The sequence below is a fragment of the Rhinatrema bivittatum genome, chromosome 13 (assembly GCF_901001135.1).
Source record: "Rhinatrema bivittatum chromosome 13, aRhiBiv1.1, whole genome shotgun sequence".
Taxonomy (NCBI): Eukaryota; Metazoa; Chordata; class Amphibia; order Gymnophiona; family Rhinatrematidae; genus Rhinatrema; species Rhinatrema bivittatum.
In genome coordinates this window covers 44,207,656-44,226,669 of record NC_042627.1, presented here as the reverse complement: position 1 = coordinate 44,226,669, position 19,014 = coordinate 44,207,656, and the positions used below count along the sequence as shown (strand labels likewise).

The 19,014-nt window shown below is 47.4% G+C and overlaps 1 protein-coding gene across 4 annotated transcripts in view; it reads right to left on the bottom strand.

Moving 5' to 3' along the window:
• The window catches only part of ADAM10 (ADAM metallopeptidase domain 10), a 482,781-nt gene that overhangs the window by 90,758 nt on the left and 373,009 nt on the right, over positions 1 to 19,014 (bottom strand). For all 4 annotated transcript variants that reach the window (XM_029574420.1, XM_029574421.1, XM_029574419.1 and 1 more), the window contains exon 10: positions 13,874 to 14,057. In XM_029574420.1, the coding sequence (XP_029430280.1) occupies positions 13,874 to 14,057 (184 nt within the window). The remainder of the gene's footprint in view (positions 1 to 13,873; positions 14,058 to 19,014) is intronic.

The window sequence follows — 19,014 nt, the reverse complement described above, 5'->3', positions numbered from 1 at the left end:
ATTGTTGTAAAAAAAAGATGAAAACCATTCATAAACAGTGACACCAAAACCAATCTGTCTCCGCTACTTCAGCAATAACCAATGATCCACTATGTCAAAAGCGACTTAAATCAAGGAGAATCAGAAAGAACCCTGAGCCACTATCAATCCTCAAAAAGAGAGAGCAGCAACATTTCAGTATTGTGGCCAGCTCTGAAACCATATTGATAGGGATCCAGTACGAACTGCTCAATTAAACTTTGAAATTGGCTTAGAACTGATTTCTCTAGGACCTTTGCCAAGAAAGGGAAATTAGAAATTGGATGAAAATTCATGGGTCACTGAAGTCCAAAATAGCTATTTTAATAACTGGATGGACAATAGCAACTTTCAAGAGCTCAGAAACATGCCTCTCTTTTAAGGAGTCATTTACAAAAGTACTCAACTAATTGGCTAAATCCTGTCTCAAGCACTTTAGAGCCTCATTAGGGAACTCATTTAGAGGACAAAAATTGGTATTTAATTTAGACACGATGTCACAAATTTTGCTTTCTGATACCTCAGAAAAAAGAATCCCTGAGGACTGGAGGTTCAATATCAGAAACAGATAACCCCTTTTGATACCCTTGACGTATCTAACAGATAACATGATTTTCTCATGAAGAAAAAAAAAGGCCAAATTTTTCACCATATGGTCCTTCCCTTACAGTGGCCAATTCTGTACAGGAAGTAGTGAAGGATCTTACAATACAAGAAAAACTCTTGGGAATGATTAGGTGTTACCTGGATCTGGGAAGCAAAGAAATTACACTTACAATAATTAGCCTTAATCCTAAAATCATTTAACAAATTCATATTGGCCTCATGGTCACTCGTAGAATTAATCCTGTGCCAATGCCTCTTGAACCATCTAAGTTGCTGCTTTAATGTAATTTATTAGTTCAGGGTGAAACCAAGAGGTTTTGTGACTCCTGTTAGTCATCTTCCATCTTTGTGGGGCAACCTGATCAAGAAAGTTCTGGAGAGAGAGTCTCCAAAAGAAGAAAGCCTTATACACCTTTGCAATATCAGCCGCACCAATTTTCGAGATACATTCTGGAGGGCATCTACCTTGAACCAATTCAGTTGAAACGTTCTAAACTTTTTTAATGGGATTGTACCCACATCTATCAGCATAAAACTCAATTAAAAAATGATCTGACCCGGGCACCCTGTAAGAAAACACTTGGATAAAACAAAAAAAAAAAAAGGAGGAATTTAACTTCATAAAAAGATCTAGCCAATGGCCACATTTATGAACTGTATCCCAGATAATTTGTGCTCAGCCAGAAGCTGTCATTATAAATGAGGCTCAAAGCGGTGGAGGGGGTAGACCCAAGAGTAGTATTAGAAAATATTTATTCACAGAAAGGTATAAAGGATACAAATAACCACCCAGTTGAATTATTGCAAGTATAAACAGTAACAGAATTCAAGAAATTATGGGATAACTACAAAGGACCATTATTTGGAAAGAGGAGACAGGAAAGCTACAGATCCGAAGGGATATAGCAAATGTTGCTTACCTGATGTAACAGGTGTTCTCACAGGACAGCAGGATGTTAGTCCTCACAAATGGGTGACCGAGGATGGAGCCCAACCACGGAAAACTTCTGTCAAAGTTTCTGGAACTTTGACTGGCCCCTACTGGGCATGCCCAGCACGGCGCCAACCCTGCAGCCAGCAGTGGTGTCCCCCTTCAGTCTTGTTTCAAAGCTACAGGCAGTGCCAAAAAATAAAATAAGAAAAACGAACCCAACACCGCGGGGCAGCGGGCGGGTTTCGTGAGGACTAACATCCTGCTGTCCTGTGAGAACACCTGTTACATCAGGTAAGCAACATTTGCTTTCTCACAGGACAAGCAGGATGGTTGTCCTCACAAATGGGTGAGTACCGAGCTGAGGATGTCCGAACATGCACCAAAGATACCCAACGGCGTGCAACAGGCACAACAACTGGGGTGAAGTTTGGTAGAGGACATCCGCACCCCACCGGGTAGGCGGAAGGGCGTTGGTATGTCATGTTGGAAAAAGGTTACGCAAGACAGATTGGCCGAAGATGGAATCCTGTCTTCCAGCTTTGTCCAAACAGTAGTGGGCTGCAAATGTATGGAGAGAACTCCAGGTAGCAGCCCTGCAGATGTCAGGAAGTGGCACCGATTGAAGGTGTGCTACTGAAGTCGCCATGGCCCTCACAGAGTGTGCCTTAACACAGTCTTGAAAGGGAATGCCAGCTTGCTGATAGCAGAAAGAGATGCAGTCCGCCAACCAGGAGGAAAGAGCCTGCTTACCCACAGGTTGCCCTAACCTGTGGGTAAGAGACGAATAATTGAGTGCTCTTCCTGTGGGCAACTGTACGGTCTAGATAGAAAGCTAGAGCAGGTTTACAGTCGAGGGTATGCAGAGTCTGTTCCCCGGAGTTGGAGTGGGGCCTGGGAAAGAAAATAGGTAGTATGATGGATTGATTAATATGAAACTCCGAAACTACCTTAGGTAAGAATTTAGGGTGAGTGCGGAGTACTGCCCGGTCCTGCAGGAGTTTAATGTAAGGCGGATAGGTAACTAGGGCCTGTAACTCACTAACCCTGCGAGCTGAAGTGATAGCCAGAAGAAAAATCACTTTCCATGTGAGATATTTAAGGTCACAGGAGTGAAGAGGTTCGAAGGGTGGTTTCATAATGCGACCAAGAACCAGATTAAGGTCCCAAGATGGGGCCGGAGGACGTAAAGGTGGCTTCAAATGGAGCAAGCCTTTAAGAAAGCGTGTTACAAGGGGTTGTACTGAAATAGGGACACCCCCGATACCTTTATGGAAGGCGGCTACCGCACTGACATGCATTCGAATGGAAGAGGTCTTTAGACCTGATTCTGACAAATGCCAAAGATAGTCCAAGAATTTAGGAATTGGACAGGAAAGGGGATCAAGGGACTGCGAAGTGCACCATGATGTGTACCTTTTCCATTTGTAGGAGTAAGATTTTCTTGTGGAAGGCTTTCATGAAGCGATGAGGACACGAGAAACTGAATCCGATAGGTTAAGTGGTTGAAGGACTAACCTTTCAACATCCATGCTGTCAGGGACAAGGCTTGGAGATTGGGATGGAGGAGGCATCCGTCGTTTTGAGTGATCAGATGCAGGTCCGTTTCCCAGGGGAATGTGTCTGCGGATGGAGAGATCCTGGAGTATGGGAAACCACACTTGGCGTGGCCAGTGTGGTGCTATCAGGATCATGGTTCCCTTGTCCTGACGTAGCTTCACAAGAGTCTTCGACAGAAGAGGAAGTGGAGGGAATGCATAAAGCAGACCGGTTGTCCACGGGAGGGAGAATGCATCCCTGGGCCGAGAGTGCTGAGACCGAATGAGAGTGCAGTAATTGGCCACTTTGTGGTTCTGAGGGGACGCAAAGAGGTCTATGTGGGGATAACCCCATTTCTGGAAAAGAGAGGTCGCTACCAAGGGATTGAGTGACCACTCGTGTGGTTGGAAGACACGGCTCAGCCGGTCTGCCAAAACATTTTCTACTCCCGGCAAGTAGGTGGCCCTGAGGTACATGGAACGGGAGAGTGCTTCTGCCCAAATCTGCACAGTTTCCTGACAGAGAAGGAAGGAGCCTGTGCCTCCCTGTTTGTTGATGTACCACATGGCCACCTGGTTATCCGTCTGAATCAAGATTATGTGATTTGATAGGCAATCTTGAAAAGCCCGGAGAGCGTATCGGATTGCTTGAAGCTCCAGGAAATTTATCTGGTGTTTGGCTTCCTCTAGAGACCAGAATCCTTGAGTTTGTAGACCGTTTACATGGGCTCCCCAGCCGAGGTTGGAAGCGGTGGTGAGAATTACTTAAGGATCTGGTGGGCGAAAGGGCAAGCCCTGTAGGAGGTTGGACTGATTTTTCCACCAGGCAAGAGACAGATGGAGTGCATCGGTGATGCGAACAATGGTCGACAGAGGCTGAGTGGCTTGGATCCATTGTGATTTCAGAGTCCATTGCATGACTCATGGCCAGACGGGCCATTGGAGTCACATAAATTGAGGAGGCCATGTGTCCCAGCAGAATGAGAAATTGGCGAGCTGTTGCTGTGGGTTGAGACTGCAACTGGCAAGCTAGGGACACAAGGGTCTGAACCCGTTGATGAGGAAGGAAGGCTTTTGCCTGTAAGGTGTCCAAGTCTGCTCCAATGAAGGATAAGGTTTGAGATGGGAGTAAGTAGGATTTCTCGTAGTTGACAAGAAATCCTAGAGAAATTAGAGTTCGGATTGTCAGGGTCAGAGAAGACCGAGCGGTTTGCTGGGTTGTGGCCCTGATCAACCAGTCGTCCAAGTAGAGGTAGACATGGACGCCTGCCTTCCTGAGGAACACTGCAACCACTACGAGACATTTGGTGAAAACTCGTGGTGCGGATGCTAGGCCAAATGGGAGTACTCGGTATTGAAAGTGGTTTTGGCCTACTAGAAATCGGAGGTATTTGCGATGAGACTGAGTTATTGCTATGTGGGTATAAGCGTCTTTGAGGTCTAGAGAGCAGAGCCAGTCCTCTCTTTGCAGCAGAGGGAAAAGAGAGCCCAGGGTTACCATCTTGAACTTTTCTCTGTGAAGGTTCTTGTTGAGAGCCCGTAGGTCCAGGATTGGTCGAAGTCCTCCTGACTTTTTTGGGATCAGAAAGTACCTGGAATAGAACCCTAGTCCGTGTTGGACTGGAGGAGAAGGGAAACTTCCTGCTCTAGAAGAACAGAGTGGTCGGTAAGTCTCCACGCTTGCAGAGGTGGAGAGTCCGAAGGAAGAGTTAGGAAGTTTAGATGGTAACCTTGTGCAATTATCGCTAGCACCCATTGATCTGTGGTGATGCGATGCCATGTTTCTGTAAAGTGGCTTAGTTGACCTCCTACTGGTATGTTTGATAGAGGGACTAGGCATCTGCTCTCTAAGTGAAAGTCAAAACCCCGACGCAGGGCCTGGTTGCGGAGCTGTTGTGAGCTTTTGCTTTCGAGGTTGGCGAGGCTGAGGCTTTTGATATGGCCTCGTTGACCTAGACTTGGTGTGTGGGGGATAATACTTCCGTGGACAGAAGAATGACTTTTTGGGTTCCCTCTTAAAAGGTTGTTTAGAAGGGAAGTCAGAAGGAATGTATGAAAGCTGCTTAAGGGTCTCGTGATGATCCTTTAATTCAGCAACTATTTGGTGAATTTGCTCACCAAACAAATTATCCCCTAAACAGGGCAGGTCGGACAGCCTGTCCTGAACCTCCGGGCGAAGGTCAGAAGACTTAAGCCAAGCCCAGCGTCTTGCTGAAATGGCTGTAGCAGATAGTCTAGTGGAAGCATCGAAGATGTCATAAGATGTTCTTATCTCATGCTTTCCAGCTTCAAATCCTTTAAGTACGAGGGTTTGAAGGTGGTGTTGGAATTGTTCTGGTAAGGTATCTGAAAATTTTTGTATCTGCTTAAAAATGACCCTGTTGTATTGGGTCATATACAGCTGATAAGCTATCCTGGAAATGAGCATGGCTCCTTGGTATACTTTTCTGCCTATACTATCTAGGAACTTGCTCTCCTTGGTAGGAGGTATGGATGAGTATGGCTTCATTCTTTTAGCTTTCTTTTGAGCGGACTCTACCACAACAGAGTGGTGGTCTAGCTGTGGTTTTTGAAAGCCAGGTGCCGACTGTACAAGGTAAGTAGAGTCAGCTTTTTTGTTTACTGGAGCAACAGATCCAGGAGTTTCCCAATTCCTTTTTAGAAGGTCTAGAAAAACCTGATGAATTGGAATGGAAGTGATGACTTTTGGGGCATCCAAAAATTGGAGTAATTCCATCATTTGGTGCCTGTCATCTTGCTCCGATTGAAGCTGAAAAGGGACCAATTCTGACATTTCCTTCACAAAATTTGTGAAAGAGAGGTCCTCAGGGGGAGAACGCTTTCTGCTTTCAGCAGGAGAGGGTGGTGACGGTAAATCATCGGTATCTGTGGAAGTATCATCACCCCAGGTGTCATAAGGGTCAGGTTGTTGACCTGTAGGACCACGAGGGGGTTGGATACCTGAAGGTCCCGGATGAGGCTCCGAGAATCCCGAGGGAATAACCGGAGGCATCAGTGCGGGCATCGAAGGCATCGATGGAGCAGATGTGCGTATCGCCCCGGAGGAATGTATCGGTGGCGATGGACGACACAGCATCGATGGGACTACTCCCGAAGGAGGAATTCGATACAGCGATTCTGCACCCGATGAAATTGGCATCGGGGAGCGCACCGGTGCTGTCGGTGACCCAGGTATCACCGGTGGAAGGGCAGTCATGAGCGCTTCCATCCGGGCGAGCAGCGGTGCCAGCGCTGCTGGAATCGGGTCGGTGACTGGTTCCACTCTCGGTGGCGGAGTCGGTGCCGAAGGAGTCTGGAACCATTGCATCGCTTTGTCGATGGCCTCCTGGACCAGCCGGTCCAGTTCTTCCCGGAAACCTGGGGTAACAATACCCGGCTCCGCAGAAGAGGGAGGCTGAGCCGGAGGGACCACAGTCACTGGTGGAATCGCGGCTCCCAAACCCCGATGGGGAGAGGGTTGCCTCAGTGTCTCAGAAACAGAGGTGGACGTGCCACTTCTGATCGAGACTTCTTGGGTGGCGGCTCGAACAGTACCGAGGTCGATGACTTTGATTCCTCGATGGTCCGAGACTTGCGATGTCGATGCTTTTCCCTCCGATTCCCATGATCCTCGGGGGAAGGGACGGGAGTCGATGGTCGTGGAGACGTCGATGGCAGACAGTCACCGGGAGGTTGCCGACAATGGAAGGACTTCGACTGTGCCGGTTCCGAGGACGTCAATGCGATGGAATGCGTCGGAGTGTGAGCATGGAAAAGGAGTCCCATCTTCTCCATTATGGCTTTGCGACCTTTTGGTGTCATAAGGGCACATTTGGTGCAAGTCAGGACATCATGCTCACTCCCTAAACATAATACACAGACTCTGTGAGGGTCTGTGATAGACATAGTGCGCATACAATCTGGGCACCGACGGAACCCCGATGCCATGGCCATTGACCAAAAATTTAGCCGCGGGACGGTAGACGGCCAACAGGCTGCGAAGGCCAAACTCAACGGTAATCGGCAAAAAACGGCAAAAAACTTACCGAAACACCGCGGGCTAAATTTAGATAGAGGAGGGACCCCTGTGGGGCGAATTTTACTTCAAAGAAGTTCAAGAAGAGTTTCCTGTCAGGAATGTGGTAAGAGCTCCTTAACCGCGTGGCTACTGCTGCGCGGAAAAAAGAAGACTGAAGGGGACCCCTGCTGGCTGCAGGGTTGGTGTCGTGCTGGGCATGCCTAGTAGGGGCCAGTCAAAGTTCCAGAAACTTTGACAGAAGTTTTCCGTGGTTAGGCTCCATCCTCGATGTCACCCATTTGTGGACAACCATCCTGCTTGTCCTGTGAGAAATGATATTGCAAAAACGTAAATTGGGAAGACTAGAGAGCATATAAAGACTAAGTCCTATCATGTAATGTGTTTAACATGTCTGAGATACAGGAGGAGCTTTATGCATTAAAAGCTTCCTTAAATACTGTACTTATACCATTAATTCTAACTAAACTAGGCTTCCACTTGGCAAGAAAAAGTTAAATTTATGCACAAAAATGCAAACCTATTAGTAATATAATGTTGAGATTACTTACCTGATAATCTCCTTTTCCTTAGTGTAGACAGATGGACTCAGAACGAATGGGTATAGTATGCTCGTGCTAGCAGTTGGAGACGGATCTGACGTCAGCACAGGTGTATATATACCCCCACAGGAAGCGAAGCAACTTAGTAATCTTCCTTGCAAAAGCTGTTATGGATGTGTGTACTGACGCTCAGTGAAATAGTGAAACAAGATTCCCCTGACCGATTGATAGTAGCTGGAGACCACCAGCATTCCCAACCGGAAGGCATCGACACCTGGCAAAAGGGGATGCTGTTATGTAAACAGATGACATGGCTTACCTTGAATCGGTGAAACCCATGTACACAGGCAGCTGGGCAGGATGCCGAGTCCATCTGTCTACACTAAGGAAAAGGAGATTATCTCAACATTTCCTGGCGTGTAGCCAGATGGACTCAGAACGCATGGGATGTACAAAAGCTTTACTCCCAGCCTGGGCGGAAGGCTGCCTGAGGACCATGTAGGACCGCCCTCGCAAATGCTGAGTCCTCCCTGGCCTGGACATCCAGACGGTAGAACCTGGAGAAGGTATGGAGGGAGGACCATGTCGCCGCTTTACATATTTCTGCAGGCAACAGCATCCTGGATTCCGCCCAGGATGCTGCTTGTGCTCTGGTAGAATGAGCCTTGACCTGTAGAGGCGGAGACTTCCCAGCCTCTACGTAAGCTGCTCGGATAACTTCTTTAATCCAGTGGGCGATGGTGGGCCGCGAGGCCACTTCACCTTGCTTCTTCCCGCTGTGCAGGACGAACAGATGGTCCGTCTTCCGTAGTTCTTGTGTCACTTCCAGATATCTGGGCAGCAATCTGCCAATGTCGAGATGGCGTAATAAACGCCCTTCTTCGGATTTCTTCAAACCCGCCGTGGGAGGCAAGGATATGGTTTGGTTAAGATGAAACTGTGAAACCACTTTCGGTAGAAAGGAGGGAACCGTGCGAAGATGGATAGCCTCAGGAGTGATCCTGAGAAATGGATCCCGGCAGGACAGTGCTTGTAGCTCTGAGATGCGGCGTGCTGAACATGCAGCCAGCAAGAACACCATCTTCAAGGTTAGAGAACGGAGAGACAGGCCCCGAAGGGGTCTGAAGGTGGATCCTGCGAGGAAATCCAAAACAAGGTTGAGGTTCCATAAGGGCACAGGCCACTGCAGTGGCGGACGGATATGCTTGACTCCTTTCAGGAAGCGAGAAACATCTGGGTGCTTGGCGATAGTCTTGCCATCCCTCCTGGGGCCGTAGCAAGACCGCGCAGCCACCTGAACCTTGATGGAGCTGAGGGAGAGACCCTTCTGAAGTCCATCTTGCAGGAAATCCAACACAATAGGGATCGTGGTCGCATGTGGATTGGTGCCATGAGTGTCGCACCATGCTTCGAATACTCTCCAGATCCTTACGTAGGTGAGGGATGTGGGAAACTTGCGAGCTCGGAGGAGTGTATCTATCACGGGCTCCGAGGAACCTCTTTTCTTCAGTCTAGCCCTCTCAATGGCCAGACCGTAAGAGAGAATTGAGCCGGATCCTCGTGGAGGATGGGACCTTGACGTAGACCTTGACGTAGAAGGTCTTCTCATGTCCGCGTACCAAGGCCTTCTTGGCCAGTCTGGTGCCACTATAAGAACTAGGCCCCGGTGTTTCTGAATCTTGTGGATGATGGCGCCCAGCAGAGGCCACGGAGGAAAGGCATATAGCAGAGTCCCTGGAGGCCATGGCTGAACCAGGGCATCGATTCCGTGTGAGAACGGGTCGCGCTTGCGGCTGAAGTATCTGGGTACTTGAGCATTGGACTTGTCCGCCAGTAAATCCATGTCCGGAATCCCCCAGTGATCCACAATCATCTGGAAGGCTGTGGGTGACAGCTGCCACTCTCCCGGATTTAGGCTCTCTCTGCTGAGGAAGTCTGCCGTGGTGTTGTCCTTCCCGGCAATGTGGACGGCGGAGATGTCCTGAAGAGTCGCCTCTGCCCAAGCCATCAGTGGGGCGATCTCCAGAGATACCTGTCGGCTTCTGGTTCCGCCCTGACGGTTGATGTATGCCACCGTGGTGGCGTTGTCGGACATCACTCAGACTGCTCTGTTCTTCAGTCTGTGAGCAAATCGAAGACATGCCAATCGGACTGCCCGAGCCTCTAGACGGTTGATGTTCCACGCGGACTCTTCTCTGTTCCACCGCCCTTGTGTGGTGAGTCCCTCGCAGTGTGCTCCCCAGCCGCTCAGGCTGGCATCTGTGGTGAGCAGAGTCCACGTGGGGGAGGACATCTTCGACCCCCTGCTCATGTGGTCGGACTGCAACCACCACCGCAACTGGGTCCGTACTCTGGCCGGCAGAAGTAGGTGCGTGGAATAGTTCCGTAGACGGGGGCTCCAGCGAGAGAGCAGGGAGTGTTGTAGAGGTCTCATATGGGCCCTTGCCCAAGGTACCACTTCCAGGGTGGATGCCATGAGACCGAGAACCTGCAGATAATCCCAGGCTATGGGTCGACTGGCTCCCATCAAGTACTGGATACGCGTCTGAAGTTTTCAACCTTCTCTTGGCAGTGAGACTGACTGTCTGCCTGGGTGTCGAACTGTATGCCCAGGTATTCCAGTGACTGGGAAGGCTGTAGGCAACTCTTGCTGAGGTTGATTACCCAGCCCAAGCTTTCCAGAAGGGCGATCACTCTGTCGGTTGTCTGATGGCTCTCCTCTCGTGATTTCGCCCTGATCAGCCAGTCGTCTAGGTAGGGATGGACCAGAATTCCTTCCCGTCTGAGTGCCGCTGCTACCACTACGACCACCTTGGTGAAGGTCCGCGGTGACGTGGCCAACCCGAAGGGCAGAGCCCGGAATTGGAAGTGGCGTCCTAGAACCTCGAAGCATAGATAGCGCTGATGATCCGGATGGATCGGGATATGCAGATAGGCTTCCGACAAGTCTAATGCCGTGAGGAATTCTCCTGGTTGTACTGCGGTCTTGACGGAGCGCAGAGTTTCCATGCAAAACCTCGGGACCTTTAAGTATCGATTGACTGACTTGAGGTCCAGTACAGGCCGAAAGGTGCCCCCTTTCTTGGGTACCATGAAATAAATGGAATAGTGTCCAGAATTCACTTCCCAGGCAGGTACTGGGATGATGGCTTTCAAGGACAGGAGCCTCGCCAGGGTAGCTTCCAATGCTTCCTTCTTGTGTGTGGGGCAGGAAGATTCCACAAACTTGTCCGGAGGGAGGTGATGAAAGTCCAGATAATATCCCTCTCGGATGATGGTGAGGACCCACTGGTCCGACGTAATCTCGACCCATCTGGGGTAGAATAGGGTTAACCTGCCTCCTATGGCTCCGTCCCCCGGATGGATCGGCGGATTCTCATTGTGAGGTGCGGCCAGGGCCTGAGCCCGGGCCTGCTCCCCTCTTGCGCTGCTTGGTCCGAAAGGACTGATTCCGGGCCTGAGGACGAGGTGCCTGGTAGTGACTCCTGTAGGGAATGAAGCGCTGGGAGCTTCTACCCCTGGAGGGCCTTGGAAAGGCGCGCTGGTTCCTTCAGAACCGATCTTCCGGCAGTCGAGGTACTGGAGAAGCGCCCCATGTGCTGGCCAGTTTATCAAGGTCGCTGCCAAAGAGGAAAGAGCCCTTAAAGGGCAATCTGGTGAGGCGTGTCTTTGAAGGCGCATCGGCTGACCATTTCCGGATCCAGAGCTGCCTCCTGGCAGCTACGTAGGATGAGATCCCCTTGGCTGTTCGGACTAGGTCTGATGCAGCATCCGTGAGGAACGAGAGAGCTGACTCCTTGTCTGCTGCTGGAGTGTTGTTCCTGACCTGTGAGAAACAGGCACGCGTCACCACTGTGCAGCAGGTTGCGATCCGCAAAGAGAGAGCTGCCACCTCAAAAGTCTGTTTCAGAATGGCGTCCAGTCGCCGGTCATGAGGCTCCTTGAGGGCCGTCCCCCCTTCAACTGGAATGGTAGTGCGCTTGACCACAGCGCTAATCAAGGCGTCCACCTGAGGGCATGCCAGCAGGTCCTGGATAGCCAGTGCCAGTGGGTACATGCCCGTCAGGGCCCGGCCCCCTTTGAAGGAAGCCACTGGTGCAGCCCATTCTAAATCTATCAGTTGTTGTGCTGCTTGCAAGAATGGAAAATGGCAGGCTGTAGGACGAAGACCTTCCAGCAGGGGGTTCTGCGCAGAGGGTACCGTAGCGCTGGGACCTGTAATATCCAACTCCGCCAGACACTGAGACACCAGGTCGGAGAGATCCTCCTTAGGGAAGAACCACCTCATGGTTCGATATGGCTCAATCCCTGGGGGAAGTTCCCCCTCGTCCGGGAGCTCGGACTCGTCCGGTGAAACCTCCTGGTCTGACTGATCTGGACTGTCCAGCGGCGGGAGGTCCCGCTCACGATAAGGGCGTGAGGGTCCAGGAACAGGATCCGCAGGAGCCGCCACCGCAGCAGCCGCCGCAGTCGCAGCCACCGCAGGAACCGCAGAAACAGCAGGAACAACAGGAATAGCAGGAACCGCAGGGCCTGGACGGGAAGCCGTTTGTATCTGTACAAAGGCATGAATCTCCCTTAAAGAGATCCACCCAGGAAATTGAAGCAGCCTCTAATTGCCGGGGTACAAGATCCCCCGGGATTCCCGATTGGTCGAGACTGACCGCTAAATCCGGGGTAGCCCCTGGGGAACTGTCAGCAAATCGTGGCTGAGACTGGTCCTGGCCCGATGGTCCCACGGCCTCCTCACATTGGGCACATAGGGAGTCTGGCTCTTCACTGTGCGTGGCTCGAAGCTGGCATGTGGAGCAGAGGCCGAGGGCTTTAATGCCGGAGGCAGGCGGCGCCCCCGCTGAAGACGCTGAGGCGTTCTGTTCCATTGAAAAGTATGCGCTGAATAAAAAGCGGCAACAGCTTAATAGAACAGGCGCACAATAATAATATGTGGCAGCAACAGGTGCTTAATATATGGCAACAATATGCGCTTAATACAACAGGCGCTCAATAAGAATAAGCGGCAGCTATATACGCTGAATACATCAGGCGCTTAATAATAATAATATGCGGCAGCTATATACGCTTAATAAAACAGGCGCTTAATAATAATATGCAGCAGCAATATACCCTGAAGACAACAAGCGCTCAGCCATATGCGGCTAACAATATACGCTCAATGATATGCAATATGCTCTCAGCAACATGCGGTCATGAATACACGCTCAATTGTATGCAATATGCTCCTAGCAATATGCGGTTAGCAATACACGCTCAATGGTATTCAATATGCTCTCAGCAATCAGTGGTTAGCAATATACGCTCAACTGTATGCAATATGCTCTCAGCAATAATGCAATATACGCACAATGAGGAATAGAATATGCGCTTAGTCATAGACCTGCGCCTATTACGGGCGCTCAATACCTGAACAAGGCCACAAAATGGCGCCCTCCACGGCGTGCCACACCACTGTGGAGGGCGCCATTTTGTGGCCTTTCCGAGACCAGAAGTAAAAGACTTACGCCTTACCTGATCCTCGGCACTTCCTGGCTGGAACCCGGGCGGTCTCCAGCTGCGGGGGGAGAGGGCAAGTACCTTCACCGCCGCGTTTGAGGATATGCATCCGCTGCCTCGTCCATGCCGGGACAGAGGCGCCTCGTATGCCTCACCCGAACCTCGCCCGGGGGCTACGTCCCTGCCACGATTCGGCCACCGGACCGAGGACTTAAACCTCCGGGGGATCACGGAAATCACCCCGGGAAACTCTACTGGGGGAGGGACCTTAGGGTATCACCGCAGGAGTGCGGGGCTCGATGCTGTAGAAGTTTTAGTGAAAAGAAAGTAGAAAGTAAATTTGGAAAACACGCTCAGCGAGCGTGCAGGCTCTCCAAACTGCTTTGGAGACAGAAATTACTAAGTTGCTTCGCTTCCTGTGGGGGTATATATACACCCGTGCTGACGTCAGATCAGTCTCCAACTGCTAGCACGAGCATACTATACCCATTCGTTCTGAGTCCATCTGGCTACACGCCAGGAAAATATTAATTTAAGAACAGAAAGACCTTAAAAGTGCACACTGCAGGATTTGGGTATCTTTGTGCTATTGAAGACACTGATTAATTGGCCTTGTCTCCAGAATTAATTTACTACTAGAATATTCATTAGCCTCTTCAATGATTTACAAGTCTGTCGATATAATACATACCAACAAAACAGTTATTCCTCTTCTTATCAAGAACTTGGCTTATGTTTCCAATACTACAAATGGAAAACTTGTTGTTGTTAAGTTTATCCCCAGATGTAGCTCTGGCATACATAATGTAGTTGCCATTCTCCTTATGGCCCAAGTTTTTGGATTCTCCAGGAGTACACTCAGTGCCAGAATCATGCTGCAAATAAAGTAGAGAGGTCAACTGCAATTGGTAAAGGTTCTGTTTCTCATAGCACTTTGCAATATAGTCACACTATAACCTTTCTAAAATTGTTTATAAATCTGAAGGTATTACTTTATCATGCCATCCCTAAATTGCTCCACTCGAATTTTTTGTTGACAATTGGACAGAAGATTACACATTAGCAATATCATATGCACAAAATAGTTTGACAGATTCAACTTCAATGAGCAGCTTAAGCAAAAAAAAAAAAAAAAAAGTCAATCTCCTTTATCCTTCCAGGTTTCTAGTTTATTTTGAAGCTATCATTTCATGATTTTGAAGAGTTCTCATAGCCATCTTCCATTATTAATGTCTGTAAATCAAGGGGCCACATATTAAGTACCAAAGTTCCCCATCCCGATTCACTTAAACTAAGTGCTATCAAGAGCTCACTGATGGCTTGTATACAAGCCATTAATGAAACCTCATTTGGAGTTACTGTGTCCAGTTCTTGATGTCATATCTCTAAAAAGGATATAGACAAGAATAGAGGAAGTTCAGAAAATGGCTACTTAAATGGTGATGAGTTAGCACCATAAGCTCTATCAAATGAGCTTTAAGAAACTAAATATATATGCCCCAGAGCTAAGGAATGAAAGGGGTGATATGATAAAAACATTCAAACCCCTTAAAGGGATAAATAACACACACAGCAAACAATTTTCACTGGAAAGGAGATTCTAGAACAAGTCACGAGACAAGTCAAAAGTGGGTAGACTCAGGAGTAACAGGAGGAAATATTTCTTCACAGAAAAGACAGTGGATACGTGGAACTGCCATCATAGTGGAGTGGTAGAGGCAAAACAAGAAATCAAGAAAGCTTGGGAATAGCACAAAAATTCTTGGATGCAAGAATATCAGGGTAAAACCTGAGATTGGGTAGGCTTTGTGGTACAGCAACAGGAATGCACAGACTAGATGAGCCCTGTGGTCCTTATATGCCATCATGATTCTGTGTTTCTACTGTATTTATTTTATTTATTTAAGTTTTTTTTATATACCAACATTCAAGACGATAGTCCCATCATGCTGGTTCACAAGAAACAGGGGTGCAATTAAAATAAACTTTACAATTTGAACAATAGTGCAGAAAAGCAGTTACATGTAACAGGGAATCAATAACTTGGAGTAAGAAGGAAAATGAAGATCAGATAATTATAAATATATATAATAACATTATAAGGGGTGGCTATTAATGCTATTACTAGCGAAGTATGTTGATTGAAGGGAGTTAAGTAATGTTGGAGTTAGCAAAGGCCTGCGTGAACAGCCACGTCTTGAGTCTTTTCTTGAATGTTGAGATGCTGGGTTCCATTCTAAGATCCGGGGGAATGGAGTTCCATAAAGTTGGACCAGCTGTGGAGAGAAGGCCCGATCTCTAAGCGTGATGTGTCTGGTAGTTTTGGCTGGAGGTACTTGAAGTGATCCTTTGTAAGCATCTCTTGTCGGTCTTGTTGAGTAGTGTAATCGGAGGGGGATATGGAAGATCGATTGGGGCTAATTGATGGATGTTTTGAAAATGGTGAGAATGGCCTTGTAGAATATTCTGAAGTGATAGGCAGCCAGTGGAGGCCCATCAGGATAGGTGTTATGTGTTTCTCTTCTCCTGGTGTTAGTGAGTATACGGGCGGAGGCATTTTGGACCATTTGCAATGGTTTGGTGTGTGATGAAGGGAGACCAAGGCATGATGGTGTTACAATAGTCCAGCTTTGCGAAAATGATTGATTGTAGAATCGTTCTAAAGTCATGAGTGTGGAAGAGAGGTCGTATTCTTTTCAGCACTTGGAGCTTATAAAAGCAAGTCTCTGGTGGTTTTGTTGATGTTCGCTTTCAGGTTTAGGTGATTGTCAATTAGAAACTCCTAGGTCTCTCACTTGGTAGTGTTTGGTAAGGTTGGATGAGTGTGTGTGTGAGGGAGCTGTTTTCTGGTTGTGATGATTAGAAGTGCCAGTTTTTGATGAATTTAGTATCAGGTTGAGACTTGTGAGAAGCTGTTTGATATTTTGGAGGCAGGTTTCCCAGTGAGACAGTGTTTTGCGAGTGACTCCTTGATGGGGATCAGGACCTGAATATCGTCGGCGTAGAGAAAGTGTTTGAGATGAGGTTAGTGAGGAGTTCACATAAGGGTAACAGATAAATGTTAACAAGGTAGGAGACAGGATGAGCCCTGAGGGACTCCTACTGACGCGGGGTGAAGAGAGGATTCTTTATTATGAATCTTAACCTTATATCCTCTGTTGCTGAGGAAGGTTCTAAACCAAGATAGGGCAGTGCCAGAGATACCTATGGCTGTTAGTTGGTTGATGAGAAGAGAGTGATTGACCGTGTCAAATGCAGACGAAAGGTCGAGTAGGATCAGAAGGAAGGATTGTCCTTTGTCTAAGCCTAGGATGATGTGGTCGGTCATAGAGATGAGGAGGGCTTCCGTGCTTAAGGTTTTACGGAATCCGTATTGTGATGGGAATAGTAGGTTATTGTCTTCAAGGTAGTTTGAGAGTCGTGAGTTTACCAATTTTTCCATTATCTTGGCTATGAGGGGAGGTTGGCTATCGGTCTAAAGTTGTTAGGATCGTTTGGGTCAAGATTTGGTTTTTTGAGAAGGGGTTTGAGTGAGGCTAGTTTGAGGTTGTCAGGGTAGAGTCCTTGTGTGAGGGAGCAATTTATGATATCTGCCAGGGTTTTGGAGATAGAATCTGGAATTGATAGTAGTAGTTTGGCTGGGATGTGGTCTGAAGGGTGGGAAGAAGGTTTCATTTTCCTTAGAATTCCTTGGATCTCCATGGATGAAGTTGTATCAAGTTCTTCTAACTGAGTGAGGTTGATTGAGGGTTGAGGAGTGGTTAGTGGAACAGTGGGGTTAGTGGGGAGCTGAGATAGAAGAGTGTTGATTTTGTTGCTGAAGAATAGAGCTAATTCTTCCGCTTTCGATTGAGCTTGGTCATGTGCAATCTCTGGTTGGTTTACTTGTGTGAGGTTGGCTACATAGCTGTAGAGGGCTTTGGCATCGAATACAAGGTCGTGTATCTTCGAGGCGTAATAGTCCCTCTTGGATCTTAAGGTGCTTGATTTGTATTGATGCAGAGATGATTTGTAGATTGAAAGGGTGTTGGTTCCTGGGTTTTTGCGCCATTTAGCCTCATTTTGTCTTAGTTGGAGTTTGAGCTTTCTTAGTTCTGAGGAGAACCAGGGCTGTCTTTTGGAGGAATTCTGGTGTAGTTTTTTTGTAATTGAAGGGCATAGCTTGTTAGCTATAGTTTCGGTGATTGTATTCCATGATCGAAGTGCTGAGTTCGGATCTGTAAGGTCCAGTTGGTGGAGTTGTGGTGATAGGTGATTATTGAGGTCTTCTGGGGAGCAAGTTTTCCTGTATGTGAAAGAGGGCGAAGGAATGCAAGCCGGGCTAGTATCTTTTATAGAGAATGAAGTTGTTATGAGGTAGTGATCTGACCACGGGACCTTTGTGCAATCTGGGATAGATACGGGCTTGATTGCAGCGTTAACGAAGATCAGGTCTAACGTGTGGCCGGCTTTGTGGGTAGGTTTGTTAACTAATTGAGTGAAGCCTAGCGCTGAGAAGGCTGTGAGTAGTGTTTCACAGTTAGGTGATGGGGTAGGGTTATCTACGTGCATGTTGAAATCACCTAGAATGATAGCTGGCGAGTCAAAGTTGATGAGGGAAGAGGTTAATTCGATCAGGGGTGAACTCTGGCCAGAGAAATGAAATCTGAATATGGAACAATTTTTCTCAACTCTTCTATAATTTCATTGAGCAGGCAAATCTGAAGCTTTAAAAACAAGGTTTTGATATTCTGCTTCAGAAAGAAATAAAAAATAAATAAAAATGCACTCAACTGGTTGTAGCTTCATTCAACCCTATAAGTGAGGCCTTTAGGGTATATTTGGATCAAATCATAATTATAAATTTAATTTTAAAAGTACTTTTTGCTTCATGTGAAAAAAAATCCCCCCCCCCAAGTTTCATTCCATCAGCTACAACAAAATCATAAAATAATGCATATGCAGCAAAATTTTCATGACACACATTGCAGAAGGATTGTCAAGAAAAGTTGTCTTTTGCGGACAATTGCCAAAATCTGCAACAGAGCAGACAGCCAGGAAGGTGTGGAAAATGAGGAGAGATTTAGTGAAGCTCAAGGAATGGTCTGGAGTCTGGCAGCTAAGATTTAATGCTAAAAAACGCCAAGCCATGAATTTGGGCTGCAAAAACCCAAAGGAGCAGTACAGCGTAGGAGGTAAAATTTTTCTAAGCACAAAAGAAAAACAGGATCTGGAAATGAGAATATTGAATGATCTTAAGGTGGCTAAACAGGTGAATAAGGTGATGGAAAAGCCAGAAGGATGCTTGGCTACTTAAGGAGAGGAATAATCAGCAGAAAAAAAGGAGGTGATATTGCCCCTGTATAAGTCCTTGATGAGACAATTTGTAGTACTATGAATAGTTCTGGAGACCACATCTTCAAAAGAATATAAAACCAGTTGGCGTAGACCCAGAGAATGACTACTAAAATGATTAGTAGTCTTCATTCTAAGACATATGGGGTCAAAGATCTAAATATGTATAGGGGAGATATGATAGATACATTTAAATACCTCCAATGTTTCCATCACAGTAGACAGGTCTATTTCAAAAGGAAAGAAGGCTCTAAAGCATAGCTTTCCAAACTTTTCATGTTGGTGACACACTTTTTAGACAAACATAATTCCGGGACACAGTAATTAGTCTACAAGCAAACCGGAGGTTAAAGGTTAAATGAACGAAATGTATTTCGACAATTTATGTATGTTTCCTTAAATATATACATAATAAAATGTTTCACGACAACATATCTTGTGAAAACCTTTCGTTTATATTAAAAATATATAATATGCGGAGTCACGTGATGTGGTGAG